General features: G+C 46.0%; 1 protein-coding gene across 1 annotated transcript in view; it reads right to left on the bottom strand.

The window, feature by feature from the left end:
* Positions 1–21,237, bottom strand: part of FHOD3 (formin homology 2 domain containing 3) — a 437,196-nt gene that overhangs the window by 27,137 nt on the left and 388,822 nt on the right. The window contains exons 21-22 of the mRNA XM_056857839.1: positions 15,205–15,395; positions 12,010–12,202 (exon numbers count right to left, since the gene is read on the bottom strand). Coding sequence (XP_056713817.1) covers positions 12,010–12,202; positions 15,205–15,395 — 384 coding nt within the window. The remainder of the gene's footprint in view (positions 1–12,009; positions 12,203–15,204; positions 15,396–21,237) is intronic.

A 21,237-nucleotide genomic window follows, 5' to 3' on the forward strand; every position in this document is an offset into this window, starting at 1 on the left:
CTGACTGTTCCTGCCCCCCCGGCCGCAAATGCAGCCCTCAGATGAGTAGGGAACTTGTTTCTTGAAAAAGGATACAGTTACAGCCCATTCCTGAGAATTGGGCCGAAACTTCTTAGGAGGTGGCGTGACCTTGTGTGAGTAATCGCGTGTTTAAACGCACTTACACTGGCGGCGAGGACAGTCCTGGCGGCCAAGTGCCGTGGGACTGCACCTCCCCCCTCCGCCGGCGCGGCCTCTTTGTGGCGCTGGCAACGGTGTGGATAGGCCACGCTGGCGCAGGGGGGCATTCCGTGGGTGGGCCGGGGAAGGAGCCGCCACTTGGTCGGCTTCCTAACCCCTTTTGGCCACTTGCGCCAGCAGCCGGAACAGCATTGCTGCACCTGCTTTTTGCCCACGCGCAGCCTCGCTGTTTTCAATGGGGTAAAAAGCCCCAGTTAAACAAACAAAAAAAGCTGCGAAATGGCTTTTTTTTGTTTTGTTTAACGGCATCGGGGAAACAGCTTAGTAAGAGGCGCCGCTGCACCTCTTCCCCGCCGTCCCTGTACGCCTCAGCTCAGGAATGGGCTGTCAGTGATTCAGTGTTATCACATGATTTTATGAAATCTTTCTAAACTGTTAAGAAAATGGCCCGACACAGGAGGAAAAAAGTCTGCGGCTTCTAACTTCTATCGAAAACAATTAAATTACATCTCACTGATTCCAGTGGAATTTGGGACCAAACTCCGCACTGACTCTGCAGCGCATCCTCTGTTCTATTTACTCCAGTACTGCCAGAAGGGGTATGAATTTGGCTGGAGCTGAGCATTCCCAACCAAGCTGCTGAGGGCCAGAATGGTGCAGTGGTTAAGAGCGGTGGTTTGGTGCGGTGGAGTCTGATCTGGAGCACTGGGTTTGATTCCCCACTTCTACACATGAAGCCAGCTGAGTGACCTTGGGCTAGTCACAGCTCTCTCAGCCCTACCTACCTCACAGGGTGTCTGTTGTGGGAAGGGGAAGGGAAGGTGATTGTAAGCCTTTTTGATTCTTCCTTAAGTGGTAGAGAAAGTCAGCATATAAAAACCAACTCTTCTTCTTTCTCCCATGGAAGGGAAGATAAATGCCAGCACGGTTTTCCTTGTGGGGCAAGGGAGAAGTATCCTTTCTCCCGGCTCCCAGGCTGCAGCTTCAATCAACCCCCCGCCCCGGCTTCAGAAAAGAGGGGGGGAAATCCCAAACGGAGAGGGCCGTCCACACGACTCCGATGTCACCCCCAGCAGGGGCCCATAGTTGTGTCTAACTTTTGTTGGATTGAGCCCAGTGATAGCAACAAACTCTGGGTTTAGCTACCATTTCATCCAAATTAATCCACTGTTTTGCTCCAGAAATATTCACCAACAACAACGGAAGCCTCATTTGTTTTGTCTTTTATGGCATTTTCAGCACACTTGACATGAAACCAGATTAGCTGCAGGAGAGGCCAATAACAGCCTGCTCACATTGCTTTTTAAGGATATGTCTTGTTCCACAAGGGAGCTGTTTGTTTTGCTTTGGGCCTGGCGACATGGAAAGGCATCCATTCTTCCTGCGCGGAAGCCGTGGTAGGTATGCTCCCTTTGCTTATGCTCTTTCAGTTAAGCCTTTTCATTGCCAGCAAAAACAAATCCCTCCCCAAAGTAGCACATTTAGTCCCCTGGACTAAAAGATCCATCAGGAACAACTCAAGTATTCTTCACAATCTAGACATTATCAACTGATTTAGAGTGGTGTAACTCTGTTTAGGATTGCACTGCCTATTGATCAAATGACCCAGGCAGGTGCGAGCTACTGCCAGACGTTTGTCTGTGTGTATGAACAGTCCTTTGCTATTTAGACCACAACAAGAAAGTAGAATAATAGAATCCTAGAGTTGGAAGGGACCACCAGGGTCATTTAGCCCAACCCCCTGCACAATGCAGGAAATTCACAACTACCTCCCCCCCACACACACACCCAGTGCCCAGAAGATATCCAAGATGCCCTCCCTCTCATGAACTGCCCAAGGTCACAGAATCAGCATTGCTGACAGATGGCCATGTAGCTTCTGCTTAAAAACCTCCAGGGAAGGAGCGCTTACCACCTCCCGAGGAAGCCTGTTCCACTGAGGAACCGCTCCAACTGTCAGAAAGTTCTTCCTAATGTCTAGACGGAAACTCTTTTGATTTAATTTCAACCCGTTGGTTCTGATTCAACCTTCTGGGGCAACAGAAAACAACTTAGCACCCTCCTCTATATGACAGCTCTTCAAGAACTCCAAGATGGTTATCATATCCCCTCTCAGTCTTCTCCTTTTCAGGCTAAACATACCCAGCCCCTTCAATCTTTCCTCATAGGAAAGTATTTCAAGGAAGACAATACTGTTTTACACTTTGCTATTGCTCTCTAGCAGGATTGCAGGAACTTCTCATAATAACGAGTTAAGGTTAATGCCTGACCTGAATGGTTCAGGCTAGCCCAATCTTGTCAGTTCTCAGAAGCTAAGCAGATTCAGCCCTGGTTAGTATTTGGATGGGAGACCACCAAGGAAGTCCAGGGTTGCTATGCAGAGGCAGGCAATGGCAAACCACCTCTGTTTGTCTCTTGCCTTGAAAACCCTATGGAGTTGCCCTAAGTTGGTTCGACTTGATGGCATTTTATACACAGACAGAGGGTTAACACAGCACTTCAGAACGTTCATCTTGGATATTTTTGGACTCGCACTGGAAGAGGGGCAGAGAGGGACCTCAACCATCCCCAGTGGTGTGCTCCAGCAAGAGGAAGAGAGTATGTACCTCAGAGTTCAGAGTTTATGTGTGATCCCCCATGTGGGTCATGCGACAGGGAGGGGAAATGGAGAATAAGGATTGCTGGGGATGAAAAGGCACCAGTATGGCAGAAAGACAGTCCAAGGGGAAGGAACTGAGCAAAACCAGTTGCATCTAGAGAAGCCAACCAGCCCGAATGGCACATTGTCAGGAAGTGGGTGTGGTGGACTGCAACTCCACCTGTCCCTGGGACTCCTTCCAGGGCGGTCTGGTAGTTGGGTCCGGTTCAGGGCTTGAACCAGGGCTCCGGTGAAGCCAGTGCTGTTCCACAACATTATGCGTTTCTCTGCAGTCCTGCCAGCTCTGGTGTATATGGCTGGTACAGTGAGGGAAAAAAGTATTTGATCTCCTGCTGAATTTGCCCGTTTGCCCTCTGACGAAGAAATGACCAGTCCATAATTTTAATGGTAGGTTTATTGTAGCTGTGAGAGACAGAATAACTACAGGAAAACCCCCAGAAACCCAGAAGACAAAAGTCAGAGATTGATGTGCATTATAATGAGTGAAATAAGTATTTGATCCCTTTGCAAAAGATGACTTAGTACTTGGTGGCAAAACCCGTGTTGGCAATTACAGAGGTCAGACGTTTCTTGTCGGTGGCCACCAGGTTTGCACACATCTCAGGAGGTATTTTGTCCCACTCCTCTTTGCAGATCCTCTCCGAGTCAGTAACATTTAGAGGCTGATGTGTAGCTACTTGAACCTTCAGCTCCCTCCACAGATTTTCGATGGGATTAAGGTCTGGAGACTGGCTAGGCCACTCCAGGACCTTAATGTGCTTCTTCTTGAGCCACTCCTTTGTTGCCTTGGCCATGTGATTTGGGTCATTGTCATGCTGGAATACCCATCCTCGACCCATTTCCAATGCCCTGGCTGAGGGAAGGAGGTGCTCACCCAAGATTTGACGATACATGGTCCCGTCCATCATCCCTTCGATGCGGTGAAGGTGTCCTGTCCCCTTAGCAGAAAAACACCCCAAAGCATAATATGTCCCCCTCCATGTTTGACGGTGGGGATGGTGTTCTTGGGGTCGTAGGCAGCATTCCTCCTCCTCCAAACACGGCAAGTTGAGTTGATGCCAAAGGGCTCGATTTTGGTCTCATCTGACCACAACACTTTCACCCAGTTCTCCTCTGGGTCATTCAGATGTGCATTGGCAAACTGCAGACGGGCCTGTACATGTGTTGTCTTGAGCAAGGGGACCTTGCGGGCTCTGCAAGATCTCAGTCCTTCACGGCATAGTGTGTTACCAACTGTTTTCATGGTGACTATGGTCCCAGCTGCCCTGAGATCATTGACAAATCCCCCCTGTGTAGTTCTGGGCTGCTTCATCACCGTTCTCATGATCATTGCAACTCCACGAGATGAGATCTTGCATGGAGCCCCAGACCGAGGGAGGTTGACAGTTAGGGTTGTCACCTTCTCGCCAAGCTGCTTGGCAATAGTCTTGTAGCCCAGTCCAGCCTTGTGCAGGTCTACAATCTTGTCCCTGACATCCTTGGACAGCTCTTTGGTCTTGTTCATGGTGGCTAGTTTGGAATCTGATGGATTGATTGCTTCTGTCGACAGCAGAACCCTAACCCTAACCTGGCTGGTTGATAGGGGATCAAATACTTATTTCCCTCATTATAATGCACATCAATCTCTGACTTTTGTCTTCTGGGTTTCTGGGGTTTTTCCTGTCGTTATTCTGTCTCTCACAGCTACAATAAACCTGCCATTAAAATTATGGACTGGTCATTTCTTCGTCAGAGGGCAAACGGGCAAATTCAGCAGGGGATCAAATACTTTTTCCCCTCACTGTAAATGCCCCAAGATAGGGGTGCCCAGCTGAAGAATGCTCTACAATGTGTGAGGCTAGTAGGGTTGCCAACATCCAGGTAGCAGCTGGAGATCGCCTGCTCCAGCCGATAGAGATCAGTTCACCTGGAGAAAATGGCCACCTTGGCAATTGGACACTATGGCATTGAAGTCCCTCGCCTCCCTAAACCCCGCCCTCCTCAGGCTCCGCCCAAAAAACCTCCTGCCGGTGGCAAAGGGGACCTGGTAACCCTCGAGGCCAGGGCTCTAGTTTTGTTCTCTCCTTCTGTTTTGTTAACTATCAGCTTACGGCTAGCCAAAAGCCAAGCATTCCTTTATTCCTAGCCCGGTGGGATTTGAGCCACTTCACTGACCCAGGCTCTCACTTCAGTGATGAAAATGGCAACGGAGTTTATGCCTGAGCCTCTTCACTCCTCTGATAAGGGTATATCTAGCTGCTCATAAGAATAATACATGTCATAAGGTAATCACTGGCTTGGTACCAGGTTATCTGAAGGACTGTCTTTTCCCATATATTCTTGCCCGGGGATTAGGTTCATAGGGAGAGGCCCTCCTGACTGTCCCATCAATCAAAGAAGCTCATTGAGTGGGTGCGTAAGATAGGGCCTTTTGGGTGGCAGCCCCACAATTATGGAACAGCCTCCCCAGGGAGATGCTTTCGATCTTTGGGAGGCAGCATTTGATTAAAGCAGTCCTAAATTGTGATTTTAAATTTTGGTTTTATCCATTTTTATGTAATCTATTTTATGAATTCTATTTACATTGTAAGCTGCTTTGAAGTTTGTAAAGGAAGAAAGGCAGCTAATAAATGTTTTAAATAAAAATAAACAACATACAATCCTTTATGTATTATCATTCTTACCAGAGACATGATTGTGAGGGGTACCCCCTTTAGCGTACAATATTAAGGCAGGAAACAAAAGTTATCTTATGCCTCATTATTCTAAGTGGTTTGCCTTTCTTCCACTTTAAAGTCATGGTCTAATTTTTTAAAAATAAACATTTTCTCCTGGTACTCCCAGTGATGACCTTTAATTCTTTGAAATGCTGGACACAAAGAAAATGAAGAGTACCTGGTGCTGCTGCACAGTTCGTAGGACAAAGAGAGGGTTTAGACTGGTCCAGAAAATGCATCCCACCCTGTAGGATTTTTTTTTTTTTGCCGTCAAGTCACAGCTGACTTATGGCAACCTCGTAGGGTTTTCAAGGCAAGAGAGGTTGGGAGGTGGTTTGCCCTTGCCTGCCTCCGCGTCACAACCCTGGTGTTCCTTGGAGGTCTCCCATCCAAATACTAGCCAGGGTCAGGGCTGAGAGTGCGTGACGGGCCCAGTTTTCATGGCGTGACTGGGGATTTGAACCTGGATTTCCCAGGTCCTAGTCCAGCACTTTAACCACTACACTATGCGAGCTCCCTATCTTGTGGGATAGCCATGGAATAAATCTATTATACAAATAATGGAATCTTTTTCCCTGAAGATTTCTAACAACAGACTGAATAAATATTCTGGCAGATATCAAAATGTAGTATTTTTACATGAGGAAATAGGTTTCACATCATAAACCAGTCTCTACTGAAGAGTTTCATTCTAGTCCACACATTTTTTCCTTTAGGATAGAGCAGAATTGATGCAGAGATGTAGAGAATCACACTGCAATATGATCTTAAGTAGTCCAGCTGAGACTTTGGTTCTCAAGACTAATCATATTTCCTCATTCCATTTGACCAGCTTGTGTGAGCATGTCATGTAGGGGTGGGCATAGCAATATGCCACATTTTTTAAAAACCCGAAAAATACCTTTTCTGCATTTTTTGGGTTTTTTTTTTTACTGGCAAAAATGGTGGCAATAAATGGGGGCCAAAAAGCAGACTCCAAATAATGCCTTCAGCTCTGCACCATATATATTTTGGGCTCATCTTTATTAACCTGAATTATTAGAAAAATCCGAGGAAAACCGAATTAAGTATTCGGCTTTTTCAAAAATTTCTGGGTCTAATAAACCCGAACCCAAAAAGTGCCAAATAAAAAATTGGTGCACACCCCTAGTGTTAACATGCTATGTGTGTGTGAGTGTGTGTGCTTTACGTTACATTAAGTCATTTCCAATTTATGGCAACCCTATGAATTAATGACCTCCAAAACGTCCTGTTGTGAACAACTTTGCTGAGGTCTTGCAAACTGAGGGCCGCGGCTTCCTTGGTTGCGTCAGTGCATCTCATGATGGGTCTTTCTCTTTTCCTGATGCCTTCAAGTTTTCCTAGCGTTATTGTCTTTTCCAGTGAGTACTTAACATTTTTGCAAATCCTGTTCTTGCAATCAACGTTACAGAATGTAAATACGGGACTGGATTATTTCCCCTATCTTTGCCCTATCCTTCCCCCTCACAAAATTTGTTTTTGCCTAGGTTTTCCTATTTTGCCTTCAACACTCCTGCCTAAGTCTACAAAAGTCTCCTACACAAATAGGAGGGAACACCACTAGTTCTTGTTTGAAATTCAGTGTGAAGCAGAGGCTGGAGAAGAGGTTCTGGAAGCAGGAGGCCCAGATTCAAAGCTGCCTACCGATGCCTCTCTTGAGTAGCTTTGAGCAAATGTTCCTTTTCAGCCTCAACTACTCTGGAGGCCAAACTGGCAACTGCCATTACAAGCTTCTTGTAAGGACAAGACAAAGAGGCTGCTGGTAGCTTCACTGTTCCAAAGCAAAATCTAAAAGCAAAAGAAAACCAGTGTGGTGTAGTGGTTAACATGTTGGATTAGGATCTGGGAGACCCAGGTTCAAATCTCCACTCTGCCATGGAAGCTTGCTGGGTGATCTTTGGCCCAGTCACAAACTCTCAACCTAACCTACCTCACAGGGTTGTTGTGAGGATAAAATGTAGGAGAGGAGAACAAGAACAATGTAAACCACTCTGGGTCCCCATTGGGGGGGAACAGCAGAGTGTAAATAAAGTAAACAAATGACTAAATATTAAGACTGATCAAAATAACAGTACACAGTGTGCAAGCTTCTGAGTTCTCTAGAACTCCCCACCAGGCTAAATGTGTAAACACAAAATGAATATGGGAGTTTGTGTGTCTCAGGCCTCGAATCTCGGGGGCCTCATGCTGTAAGCATCCCGTGTGGAACGCTGAGCATGGAAGTGGATTCCAAATGGTGCTAGTCTGAGCTTTCATTCTTGGTGGTGGGAAGTAAAACATGGACTGATGCAACCCAGTTTGGCTTCCAATGACTCTTTACCTTGCCCATCAGCTCCAATTAATCTACAGCAGGGGTCCTCAAACTACGGCCCGAGGGCCGGATCCGGCCCCCGGAGGACTTTTGTCCGGCCCGGGGACCGAGGAAGCCAGTCCCCCCTTGCCCCCCTCCCCAGAGCTTTTCTGGGCTTCCTGGCTGTGTACACACAACCGGAAGCCTCCCTCCTGCCCCAGTCGCCCCCTTCCCTGCTCCCTCTCCAGCCCAAAACCCCTTTCCTGGGTGCACGAGGCGTCTTGCTGCCTCGCACACCACCCAGTCGCCCCCTTCCCCCTCTCCCTCCCAGCCTCCCCAACCCAAACCCCCTTTCCTGGGCGCATGAGGCGTCTTGCTGCCTTGTGCGCCGCCCAGTCACCCCCTTCCCCCTCTCCCTCCCAGCCTCCCCAACCCAAACCCCCTTTCCTGGGCGCATGAGGCGTCTTGCTGCCTTGTGCGCCGCCCAGTCACCCCCTTCCCCCTCTCCCTCCCAGCCTCCCCGGCCCAAAACCCCCTTTCCTGGGCACACGAGGCATCTTGCTGCCTCGCGCGCCACCCGGTCGCCCCCTTCCCCCTGTCACTCTCCCCAGCCCAAAACCCCCTTTCCTGGGCCCGGTTGCCCACTTCTCTTCCGCAACACGCCCCACTGGGAGACTTCTCTTATTGCCTAGCTTTGTGGCCTGGCTGGGCCTGGTCTCCTCGAGCTCCATGCAGCTGCGCCTGGTCCTTCGGGCCCTCCACGATGCAGCCCAACGTGGCCCTGGCGTTCCTGTTTGGGCCCCAGTCGGCAGCGTTCTCACAGCTCAGGGCTCTCTCTCCTCCTGGGGGTATCCTTGTGGCCTGGAGGTAATTGTAGAGGCCCCTTGGGGGGGGGGGGGGCTAGGCATATCTCCAGGGAGAAAAAAAAGACTTGTGGCCATTTATGCACAGGAGGTTTTGCCTTGGATTTGCCGCTCTCCAGATGCACATTTTCCCCATCCTAATTCTCAGAACTCAAGCGGCAAATCCAAGGCAAACCCTTCCATGAATAAATGGCCTTGGTTTTTACATGCCAACTTTCTCTACCACTAAAGGGAGACTCAAATTGCCTTACAATCCCCTTCCCATACCCACCCACAACAGACGCCCTGTGAGGCAGGTGGGGCTAAGAGAGTGCTAACAGAGCTGTAACTTGCCCAAGGTCAGCCAGCTGGCTTCGTGAGTAGGGGTGGGGAAACCAACCAGGCTCACCAGATTAGCCTCCGCTTCTCACGTGGAGAAGTGGGGAATCAAACCCGGTTCTCTAGATCAGAGTCCCCGCTGCAAACTGCCACTCTTAACCACTACAGGGGGAAGGTCCGGGCTTGTAAGGAGGATGCTTTTCCGGAGAGCCCCCTCGCACCGCCGCCTCCTCCCCCGCAACAGTCCAGCCCCCAACAGTGTTTGAGGGACAGTGAACTGGCCCCCTGTTTAAAAAGTTTGAGGACCCCTGATCTACAGTATCGTAAATACCATGACTAACTCGTTTTCTCTCTGTTCTCAGCCTGTTGAGGGGCCTCCTTTGTTCCATAGAAGAAGAAGCGCTGGTAGTTATATGCTGACTTTCTGTGAGGTTTTGAAGCTGAGAGAGCTGTGACTAGCCCAAGGTCACCCAGCTGGCTTCATGTGTAGGAGTGGGGAAACAAATCCACCAGATTAGCCTCCACCGCTCATGTGCAGGAGTGGGGAATTGAACCCGGTTTTCCAGATCAAAGTCCACAGCTCCAAACCACCGCTCTTAACCACTACACCACGCTGGCCCTCCATGTGGTCCCATCTGGTGTTAGAGACCAACAGCTGGTTTTTGTGTTTTCCATGTTTTGCCTCTTCTTTCCAGGAGGCCAAGAGAGCAGCCTGACCCCAGCACCATTTCCAGCCGCCGTCCGTGCTCAGCATTCCACGCAGGATGCTTTACAAGACAAGTCCCCGAGGCATCTCGCCCCTCCCTTTCTGTACACTGTTCTGCATTTTGGGGGTTGGTCCTAACATGGCTTTTAATTTTTTTCCGTAAGGAGTACAAATGCAAACAATGAGTGTAGATTTCCTGGATTATTTCTCAAACGTATGCTAGACATTAAGTTTATTATCTTTGAGCCCTAGATCCTGAAACACATTGATCATATTAAAACAGCATTAGAAATGTAGACATCGTGCTGAATACAAGGGCAGAATTAAAATATATATACTGTATATATATACATTTTAAACATAAGTGAATTATAATTATGCATTCTGCAAAGATGGAGGAGAAAGCTCTTGGTACCATCAATTGGAACTGTCCCTCTTCCTTTGCAACCCAGTATCCATGAGCCAATCATTGCCACAACATGGATGCGTTTTGCCACAAATATGCCACACCGTGAAGGGTACAGGGGCAATCCAGTTTCTTAATGGAAGCTGGCTTCAAAAGAAAACTCGTACAGTAACAATACGGCCTGGAGCTCTTTTAAAATCAGTGAAATGTCCAGTATCTGGAACCTCATTGCCAAGAAATCCCTACCGAATGCCTGTCAGTCCCTGGTTTAAAGCCTGACCTGTTGGTATTTTTTACGGTTGCCGTGGGGTTCTGCCTTTCTTGTACTCAGCCGGTCTACACTTTGGCCCATGAGGCACACCAGTGCAGAGCTGCTGATGCCAAAGCCTGGATAAGAGGAAGCTTCATATGCGATGAGGCATTTGCATCTAATCGAGACGCCAGAGTTGTAATTCTAAGACAGATGGAAACTTTTATTAAGTACTGGCACGTCTTTAAACTTTATTTGGACCTAGGGAAACAGCGCTAGCTTAAAAGAAAATTTTTAAAAACTCGTGAGATTTCTAAAGGTCACTTGACAGAGAAAAGTAATCTCTATCTAGGGTTGCCAGGTCCCTCTTTGCCACCGGTGGGAGGTTTTTAGGGCAGAGCCTGAGGAGGGCGAGGTTTGGGGAGGGACTTCAATGCCATAGAGTCCAATTGCCAAGGCGGTCATGTTTTCCAGGTGACCTGATCTCTATCGGCTGGAGATTAGTTGTAATAGCAGGAGATCTCCAGCTATTACCTGGAGGTTGGCAACCCTATCTCTATCTCTTAAAAAAAAAGCCGGCTGTGTGATTCCCAATAGCTACTAGAGTTATTGTAAGATAGAAACTGAACTGTTTTCTATCCCATACAATGCTAAACACAGAGGTCTGTTTTAATGCTATTAATGCTCTGTGCGTTTAAGGAAAGGTCACTCATGCAAACCACATCTTCCCCCTAAGGCATTGAATTCTCATCCAGAGTTTGGAAACCCGGTTGGGAGGTGGTTTGTATTACCTGCAGTCAGTGGTGGATCTACTAAGAAACTAATGAAGCTTAAGCTTCAGGGGCCCTAATCCCGGAGGGACCCTGAAGCAACTTTTTTAAAATGAGTGACTTTTTCAACAAAGTCGATGGAGGTTTTTTTTAAGTGATGGAATCATAAGCCAATGGGTTGAAGTACTTAATACTGACCTTAGAATATGCTCTAATACCCATTCATACGGCCTCAAAATGTCCACTTAACTGCGGAGGGAGAGCAGGGAAATACAGGCAGAAAGGGGGGTGGGGGTGGGAGAAGGTCCCGGGCCTCACAACCTCCCACCTCTCAACAGAGGTGGGGAATCAGCCAGGTGAGCCCTGGGCGTTGCACCCTCCTGGTCCAGACTCTCTCTGGCTGGACACAGGCAGCCCCCACTGGCTTCAGCACGGCTGACCCAAGCTCAAAGGAGCTTGTCGAAACCCTGATGTGTGAGGACAGCGGCCACCCGCCACTCTCAGTTCTCACCGTGGAGTCAGAAAGGCTAATGGCTAGGGTTGCCAACCTCCAGGTGGGGTCTAGAGATCTCCTGGAATTATAGCTGATCTTCAGACTACATTAATTGCTTATTTATTTTGTTTATTATTTAAAGCACTTATTCCACTCTTCCTGGAGAAAATGGCTGCTTTGGAAGGTGGACCGCAGGGCTTTATACCTACCAAGGCCGCTCCCCTCTCAAACCCAACTGTCCCAGGAGGATCCATCTGCAAATCTCCAAGTATTTCTGAACCTGGAGTTGGCAACCCAGCGGATGGCCCTGGAACAGTCTGGCAGCAAAGCTTTACTGAGAATGAATTTGCCACTTACGTCTGTGATCATCTTCCCTCTGGTTTTATTCCTCTCCCTGTGATTGGCTCGTTTTTGCTTCTGTTGCAAAACCCGTTCTCTGGTGGTGCGATATTCGAGGGCGAATTCACTAATAATTTTGCAGAACTTATTGATGTTCACTTCCCGGATTGTGTAAGGAGGATAGCCCATAAATAACAAGAACGAGTGGAACCTAGAAAAACACAATGAGTTATCTTTACAGTTTCCCTCTAGCTGAATCCATCCAGTCTCCCAGGACCTGTTATAACTTTGGTGTTTCCATATGACACAATGTAGGTGGAGAGCTTGGTTTACTGGGAGAGCTGCTCGCACAAGCAGGTGACCTGGAAATTTCACAGACTTTCACAACCTTAGGCTAGAAATGTCAGACGTTTTCACCAGGACAGACAAGGCTTGGTGGTAGAAGAAGAAGAAGAAGAAGAGTTGGTTTTTATATGCCGACTTTCTCTACCTTTTAAGGAGAATCAAACCGGCTTACAATTTCCTTCCCTTCCTCTCCCCACAACAGACAACTTGTGAGGTAGGTGGGGTTCAGACAGTTCAGAGAGAACTGTGACTAGCCCCAAGGTCACCCAGCAAGCTTCATGTGTAGGAGTGGGGAAACCAACCTGGTTCTCCAGATTAGAGTCGACCACTCTTAACCACTACACCGTGCTGGTTCTCCATGAATCTGCTTTCAAACTATGAACTTGTATTACATCCTTCCTTCTTCTTCCAGTTATTTTCATGGATTCATTCAACATCATTGCCTGAGCTTATAATTAAAATCTTAAAACAACTAAAAATATCAGATGTCTTCTTTCCAACCTGCTTTCACATGTGATAAAATATTTAATGGAACCCTGTTTGTGTTCAACTGTTAATTTAGTAATGAGTGAAAAATGCCATGGGGTGGTAGTAGTGGTGAACAGCATATTTATTAAATTTAAATTTAATTTGTTTGTCTTACTTGGACTTCAAAGGGACTGTGAGGATGTTTGGAAAAGTCTAGACAAAAAGAATGAAGATTTATAGGCTAACCACACAGAAGGAAAGTATTTCTAGTTCATAGAGGAAGTTATAAAATCCAGATCTCTGTGCTTCAGGTTCATAATTTTATAATGGTGCTGCTGCTGCATTATTTCAGCTGTTTTATTAGGCCTTGTTTTTCTGACCTAAATGCATAGAGAAAAACACCAGTGAATAAAGATATCTGAAAATGCACAAAAACTGGGCTTGATGAAGAAATGTGAAGTTGATAAAGTCTTCTCAAAGAATGGTAGCAGAATCCTGTGACCAAGCCTGCAGTCCTCTGAAATACCTCTGAAAATAGCAGATGATACAGGGACATTTCTTACAAATAGGCCACTGCATTTCAGTAGGAAGAAGAAGAAGAAGAAGAGTTGGGTTTTATATTAACTTTTCTTTACTTTAGGCTAGAAATTGGAAAACTAGGTAAAATTTCGAGAGGGAAGTGGGTTTTGAGATGGAAAGTGAGACGCTGAAATTATACCCAGCTTTTCTCTACTTTAGGCTAGAAATCTTTTAAATCACTAAGAGATGTGGTGGGAGGGAGGGAGGGAGTTGTGCTGTTTTGCCATCATTAAATGTGGAAGGGGGAGGGCAACGGAGGCAGCAGGGCTAACCATGAGAGACAGCCAGCGTGGTGTAGTGGTTAAGAGAAGCAGACTCTAATCTGGTGAACAGAGTTTGATTCCCCACTCCTCCACATCTGGCCTGCTGGTTGACCTTGGGCCAGTCACAATTCCCTCAGAACTCTCTCAGCCCCACCTACCTCACAGGGTGCCAGTTGTGGGGAGGGGAAGGGGAGGCAATTGTAAGCTGCTTTGAGACTCCTTGAAAGTCGAGAAAAGCTGGGTATAAAACCCAACTCTTCTTCTTTGAACTGAAATACAGTGGCCTATTTGCAAAAAATGTCCCTGTAGTTTCTCTCTATCACCTGCTATTTTCAGAGGTATCTTGCCTCTGAACAGAAAGGCTCCATTTGGCTATTCACGGTTGGTAGGATGGCCTTTTTCATGGGCAGACATGGTATGGGCAGTTAGGAAGAGTTCTGGGTTTGCACGGCTGAGGGGAAGTGTTTCCAGTTGGTCTGGCTGGCTGGGTTGGACTTCTAGCCCCCACAGTTTGAAGGTATCATCTATCATGTGGGTCACATGTTTAAAATACCATGTGTATGGTATTTTTATCACCATCACAACTCCCTGTGGTTCAGTGACAGAGCATCTGCTTGGTATGTAGAAGATACCAGTTTCAATCCCTCGCATCTTCAGTCAAAGGATCTGGCAGTAGGTGAAACACCTACCTGGAGAGCCGCTGCCAGTCTGACTAGACCAGGGGTCCCCAATATGGTGGCTCCATCCATGACACTGTGTCAAAACTCCAAAGGTGTCCACAGGCTGGGGACCCCTGGAGTAGACAGGACTGACTTTGATGGACCAAGGGTCTCAATCAGTAGTAGTAGTAGTAGTAGTAGTAGTAGTAGTAGAAGAAGAAGAAGAAGAAGGAGGAGGAGGAGGAGGAGGGTTGGTTTTTATATGCTGACTTTCTCTACCACTTAAGGGAGAATCAAACCACTTACAATCACCTTCCCTTCCCCTCCCAACAACAGTCACCCTGTGAAGTAGGTGGGGCTTAGACTGTGTGAATAGCCCAAGGTCACCCAGCTGGCTTCGTGTGGAGGAGTGGGGAAACAAATCCAGTTCACCAGATTAGCATCCACCACTTATGTGGAGGAGTGAGGAATCAAACCTGGTTCTCCAGGTTAGAGTCCACCGCTCCAAACCACCGCTCTTAACCACTACACCAAGCTAGTTCCCAGGGTGGGATAAGGCAGCTTCATGTGTTTATGTGTACCGTTTACATCAGTTTGGTAGTCTGATCCACAGTGTTCGATAATGGGGGAATGAGAATAAGATAACCCCCAGGGCTCATATGGATCTGGAACACAGTTTTGCTGTGTACCCAGAGTAATACTTTCACGCAATCAGGCCAGAATTATCCTCACGATGACTACTGAAGAACAGAAGGTGGGGAATTCAACCACTAAAGTCAAAGCCGAAATCAAAAACAAAACGGTCTGAAGAAATGATCATCCATATCAGCAAGACAGTTTGAAGAACTTATAATTTGGAAGGCATTTTAACAGCACGTTAGTATACCCAGTTTTGGTACCTGTTAATTATTCTCCTGTGGACAATCTTGAGGATTATTATTCGTTCTGCGCAGTCTTTAAGGAACTCAGACATTTTTTGCTTTAGAGTTGGTTTCATTTCATGCTTTGCTATTGCTTTCAGGTGATCCCAGGATGCTTTGCACCGCTTCTCCATCTGACATAAATTGTCCTGAAGTTGTTCAAAGTCAACCTGAAACGATGTAAAAAAAATAAAAAATCAAGAAAAGCTATTGATATCAGCTCATAAATTGTCCGTGCAACCTAAGGATATATCTTGCCTGTTACACCAGACGGAAAAGCTGCATCTCAAGAAGCCAGAAACAGCCTGCATGGAGCTCATCAGGGGCTCGATGGAAAACATGCTTGAGCTTATTTGGCTGGCTGCAAGCTGCCTGCCAACAACAGTGGACAAAGAGCCTCCAAGTAACCCAGCAGAAGTTAGCAGTACCCAATCCAACCTTTCATTCTGCCAGGAGCCAACTCCTAGGCTTGTTTCCTTCTTTGATCCAGTGATGAACTCACTGGATCAAGGGAACACTATCAGTGTTGTTTACCTGGATTTCAGTAAAGCTTTTGACAGGGTTCCCTGTGATGTTTTGATGCGTAAATTAGAGGACTGTGGACTGGAGCCTAGGATAGTTAGGTGAATAAGGAACTGGTTGGAGAAGCACAATCAAAGAGTAGTTGTCAATGGCATTTCATCTGAATTAGAGAGAGGTGTCCCATGGGGTGCCACAGGGCTCAGTTCCGGGCCCCGTACTTTTCAATATTTTTATAAATGATCTGGATGAGGGTTTGGAGGGACTACTCGTTAAATTTGCAGATGACACCAAAGTGGGAGGAGCAGAAGACACACCAGAAGACAGAGAGAGAATTCAACGAGATCTGAACACACTGGAAAAGTGGGTGGATGTGAACAAGATGCAATTCAACAAGCACAAAGTTCTACATCCGGGTAACAAAAATGAGAAGCACACATACTGGATGGGGGGCAGACTTCTGGGTAATACTGTATGTGAACAACATCTACAGGTATGGGTGGACTGTAAGGGGAATATGAGCAGTCAGTGTGAAGTAGCAGCAAAAAAGGTTAATGTGGTCTTGGGGTGTATCAACAGAGACACAACATCCAAATCGCAAGATGTCATATTCCTGCTGTACACCACACTGGTCAGGCTGCACCTGGAGTCCTGTGTGCAGTTCTGGAGGCCTCACTTCATAAAGGATGTGGACAGAACTGAGGGGGAGAGGTCCCCCTGACTGTCCTGTCTACCAGAGAAGCTCATCTGGTGGAGAGCGACGAGGATGATCAGGGGCCTGGAGACCCAGCCCTGTGAGGAAAGGATGAGGTACTCGGGAATATTTAGTCTGGAGAAGAGGAGGTTGAGGGGGGGACATGATTGCTTTCTTTAAGTATTTGAAAGGCTGTCACTTAGAGGAGGGCAGGGGGCTGTTCCAGTTGGCAGCAGAGGAGAAGACTCGCAATAATGGTTTAAATTGCAGGTGGAAAAGTACCAGCTGGATAGTAGGATTTTTTTTTTACAGTAAGAGTTGGTCGACAGTGGAATAGGCTCCCTAGGGAGGTGGGTGAGCTCCCCCTCACTGTCAGTCTTTAAGCAAAGGCTGGACAAACACTGGTCAGGGATGCCCTAGGCTGATCCTGCACTGAGCAGGGGGCTGTATGGCCCCTTCCAACTTTATGATTCTGTGTGTGTGTTAAGTGCCGTCAAGTCGCTTCCGACTCATGGCGACCCTATGAATGAAAGTCCTCCAAAATGTCCTATCTTTGACAGCCTTGCTCAGATCTTGCAAATTGAAGGCTGTGGCTTCCTTTATTGAGTCAATCCATCTCTTGTTGGGTCTTCCTCTTTTCCTGCTGCCCTCTACTTTTCCTAACATGACGGTCTTTTCCAGTGACTCTTGTCGTCTCATGACGTGACCAAAATACGACAGCCTCAGTTTAGTCATTTTAGCTTCTAGGGTCAGTTCAGGCTTGATTTGATCTATAACCCACTGATTTGTTTTTTTGGCAGTCCACGGAATCCGTAACACTCTCCTCCAACACCACATTTCAAAGGAATCTATTTTCTTCCTATCAGCTTTCTTCACTGTCCAGCTTTCACACCCATACATAGTAATAGGGAATATGATGGAATGAATTAATCTAGTCTTGGTGGCCAGAGTCACATCCTTACACTTCAAAATATTTTCTAGCTCCTTCATGGCTGCCCTTCCCAGTCTCAATCTCCTTCTAATTTCTTGGCTGCAGTCTCCCTTTTGGTTGATGGTGGAGCCAAGGAATAGAAAGTCTTGAACAATTTCAATCTCCTCATTGTCAACCTTAAAGTTGTGTAATTCTCCTGTAGTCATTACTTTTGTTTTCTTGATGTTCAGCTGTAGTCCTGCTTTGGCACTTTCTCTTTTAACTTTCAGCAATAGTTGTTTCAAATCTTCACTATTTTCTGCCAATAATGTAGTGTCATCAGCATATCTCAAATTATTAATGTTCCTCCCTCCAATTTTCACTCCACCTTCATCTAAATCTAATCCAGCTTTCCTAATTATATGTTCTGCATATAGATTGAAGAGATAGGGAGATAAAATACATCCTTGTCTGACACCTTTGCCAATTGGAAACCATTCCGTTTCTCCATATTCTGTTCTAACTGAGGCCTCTTGTCCAGAGTACAGGTTGCGCATCAAAACGATCAGATGTTGTGGCACACCCATTTCCTTTAAAACCAGCCATAGCTTTTCATGATCCACACAGTCAAAAGCTTTGCTGTAATCTATGAAACACAAGCTGATTTTCTTCTGAAATTCTCTCGTACGCTCCAGTAACCAGCGTATATTTGCAATATGATCTCTAGTGCCTCTTCCTTTTCTGAAACCAGCTTGAACATCAGGCATTTCTCGTTCCATATATGGTAGCAGCCTTTGCTGTAAGATTTTGAGCATCACTTTACTTGCATGAGAAATTAATGCAATGGTCCGATAGTTGTTGCAATCTTTGATGTCTCCTTTCTTGGGAATTGGAATGTAAATGGATTGTTTCCAGTCTGTGGGCCATTGTTTTGTTTTCCATATCTGTTGGCATATTCTTGTCAAGATTTTGATGGACTCCGTTTCTGTGGCTTGGAATAGCTCTATTGATATCCCATCTGCTCCTGGTGATTTGTTTCTCCCGATTGCTCTCAATGCAGCTTTCACTTCACTTTCTAAAACTGTAGGTTCTTCTTCAAAAGATTCTTCTTGGAAAGAATCTTTTATCCTTTCATCTCTTCTATATAGTTCTTCAGTGTATTGTTCCCACCTTTTCTTTATTTTGTCCTGTTCAGTTAATGTATTTCCATGCTGATCTTTCAGCATGCCTAACCGTGCTTTAAATTTCCCTTTGATTTCTTGGATCTTGTGGAACAGATCTCTTGTTCTTCCTTTTTTGTTGTTCTCTTCTATTTCTTTACACTGGCTATTATAATAGGTCTCTTTGTCTCTACGTGCTAGTCGCTGGAACGTTGCACTTAGACTTTTGATTCTATTTCTGTCACCTTCTACTTTTGCTTCTCGTCTATCTCTGGCAATTTTAAGAGTTTCCTCAGACATCCATCGAGGTTTTTCTTTTCTTTTGGCTACAGGAATAGTCTTTGCACATTCTTCCTTGATAATATCTCTAGTTTCCACCCATAGTTCTTCAGGTTTACATTCACTTGAACTTAGTAATGCAAATCTGTTCCTTACATGGTCTTTAAACTCTTCCGGAATATTGCTTAGATTGTATTTTGGTGCTATGAATGTTTTGGTGTTTTTCTTAAGCTTTATCTTTATTTTTGATATTAGCAATTCATGATCTGTACCGCAGTCGGCTCCTGGTCTTGTTTTGGCCGAGAGAATAGAGCTTCTCCATCTTCTGCTTCCAATTATATAATCTATTTGATTTCTATACTGGCCGTCTGGTGATGTCCATGTATACAATCGTCTATTTGGTTGCCTGAAACATGTGTTTGCAATGAACAGATTGTTGTCTTCACAGAATTCTACGAGGCGTTCTCCTGCTTCATTCCGTGCTCCTAGCCCAAATCTGCCAACAACATTTGATTCTGCTTTGTTTCCTACTTTTGCGTTCCAATCACCTATGATTATCAGCATATCTTGTTTAGGTGTGTGATCAATTTCTTCCTGAACACTGGCATAAAAACTTTCAATTTCTTCCTCATCAGCATCTGTAGTTGGGGCATAAACTTGAAGGATGCTTATGTCGATAGGCTTTCCCTGAAGTCTGATTGATATTATTCGGTCAGACTTTGCATTATAGCTCCTGACTGCCTTTGCTACATCTTGCCTCACTATTAAAGCAACTCCGTTTCTTCTCTTTTTGTCATTCCCTGAATAAAACACTTTGTAATTTTCTGATTGAAAATGTCCTAATCCAGTCCACTTTAATTCACTTATTCCCAGGACTGAAATGTCCATACGTTCCATTTCTTGTTTAACAATTTCAAGCTTACCCTGATTCATGCTTCTCACATTCCATGTTCCTATTTTATGCGTCGAACAGCTTCGGACTTTCCTTTTGCATCTATTCATGTCAACCACTGAACGTCCTTTCGGCTTTAGTCCAATCGCATCATTAAGAACAGTGCTACTCGTGCTTGTCCTCTGCTCTACCCCAGTAGCAGATTGAGTGCCATCCGACCTGGGGGTCCCATCTTCCAGCACTATATCTTTTTTCATTTTGGTTTGTCTCATCATAGGGTTTTCAAGGTAAAGGTTGGTCAGAGGTGGTTTACCAGTGCCTTCTTCTGCGCAGTACTAACCAGAGTTAGCCGTAGTGGCACTGCCGTTGTCTACGAAAGATCTTCCGCCAGTGTCACCTTCCACTACTGCTGCTGCCCAGTAGCTAACCTTCAGGGATTCCTCTACCCCCATCCCCATTGGAACTGCCTGTTCTCTTCTGCGGATGTGGCCATTGATCCCTTAAGGGGGTGGATGCATCTTCGTCTGGTGTCTCAGCTGTGACCATTCCGTCTTGAGTGACTCTGCTAGGAGTTTAGTCTCTTGATAGAGTCTAAACCCCTTACGGTATTGCTCTCAGCTTCCCTGACACTCACAAACCCCCTCACCACGTTAAGGTGTGCATCCAGAAGGGGTTTATGATTCTATGAAAGACCAAATAGGCACAAGGATCTGCTCACAGTACTAGTAGGCTTTAAAGGGGCCTTTATGCTAAGCCCTAGGGCCTAGAAGGTGCATCTGAAGCGCCTTATGCACACTTTCTCCAAAGTTTCAAGTGGGTATATCCCATCTACAGAAACAGAAACGTGTCTTATGATGAACTTGTATTCATTTATTTATCTCCCTTATACTCTGCCTTTCTCCCCAATGGGGAGCCAAGGCAGCTGACGTTGTTCCCTTTCCACTCCATTTTATCCTTACAACAATCTTACGAAGTAGGTTAGGCTGACATGGTGTGACTGGTCCAAGGTCACCCAGCAAGCTTCCATGGCGGAGTAGGTATTCGAACCTGGATCTCACAGGTCCTAGTCTGACACTCTAACCACCATGCCACACTGGCTCTCTTTTGTTCTCAGTGTTCCCAAGGCAGGCATTCTGACTTCTGGGAAGAATCTCCCTCTTGGTTAGAGTAAGCTTGAGTGGTCTAGCTCCCCTGAGATAAATAACAAGATTTTACTGGGTAAAGTTCTAGGTGAACAACATTGTGGTTAAATTTAGACTGAAACTCCAAGAGTTTAAAATTGAATATTAGTGCTAGGCAAGTTGAGGTAACTTACTATGGGCCCCATTTATTTAAACATGTGAACACTGGTCAGATCGGAACAAGGGTTAAACATATCAAAAGGTAAGGGAGCATTACAAAATCAAAATCACCCCATTTCTCTGATAAAAGCACACAACACTTACAGAGATGGATCACTCCAGCAATTTCCCCCCCCCTTCCTTTAATGTCAAAGTTTTGTTTTCCATGAAAAAGAAATTTTTAATCTAAGCAGAGGCTGTCGAGATCTTTCTTGGTA

This window comes from Euleptes europaea, chromosome 11, assembly GCF_029931775.1.
Source record: "Euleptes europaea isolate rEulEur1 chromosome 11, rEulEur1.hap1, whole genome shotgun sequence".
NCBI lineage: Eukaryota > Metazoa > Chordata > Lepidosauria > Squamata > Sphaerodactylidae > Euleptes > Euleptes europaea.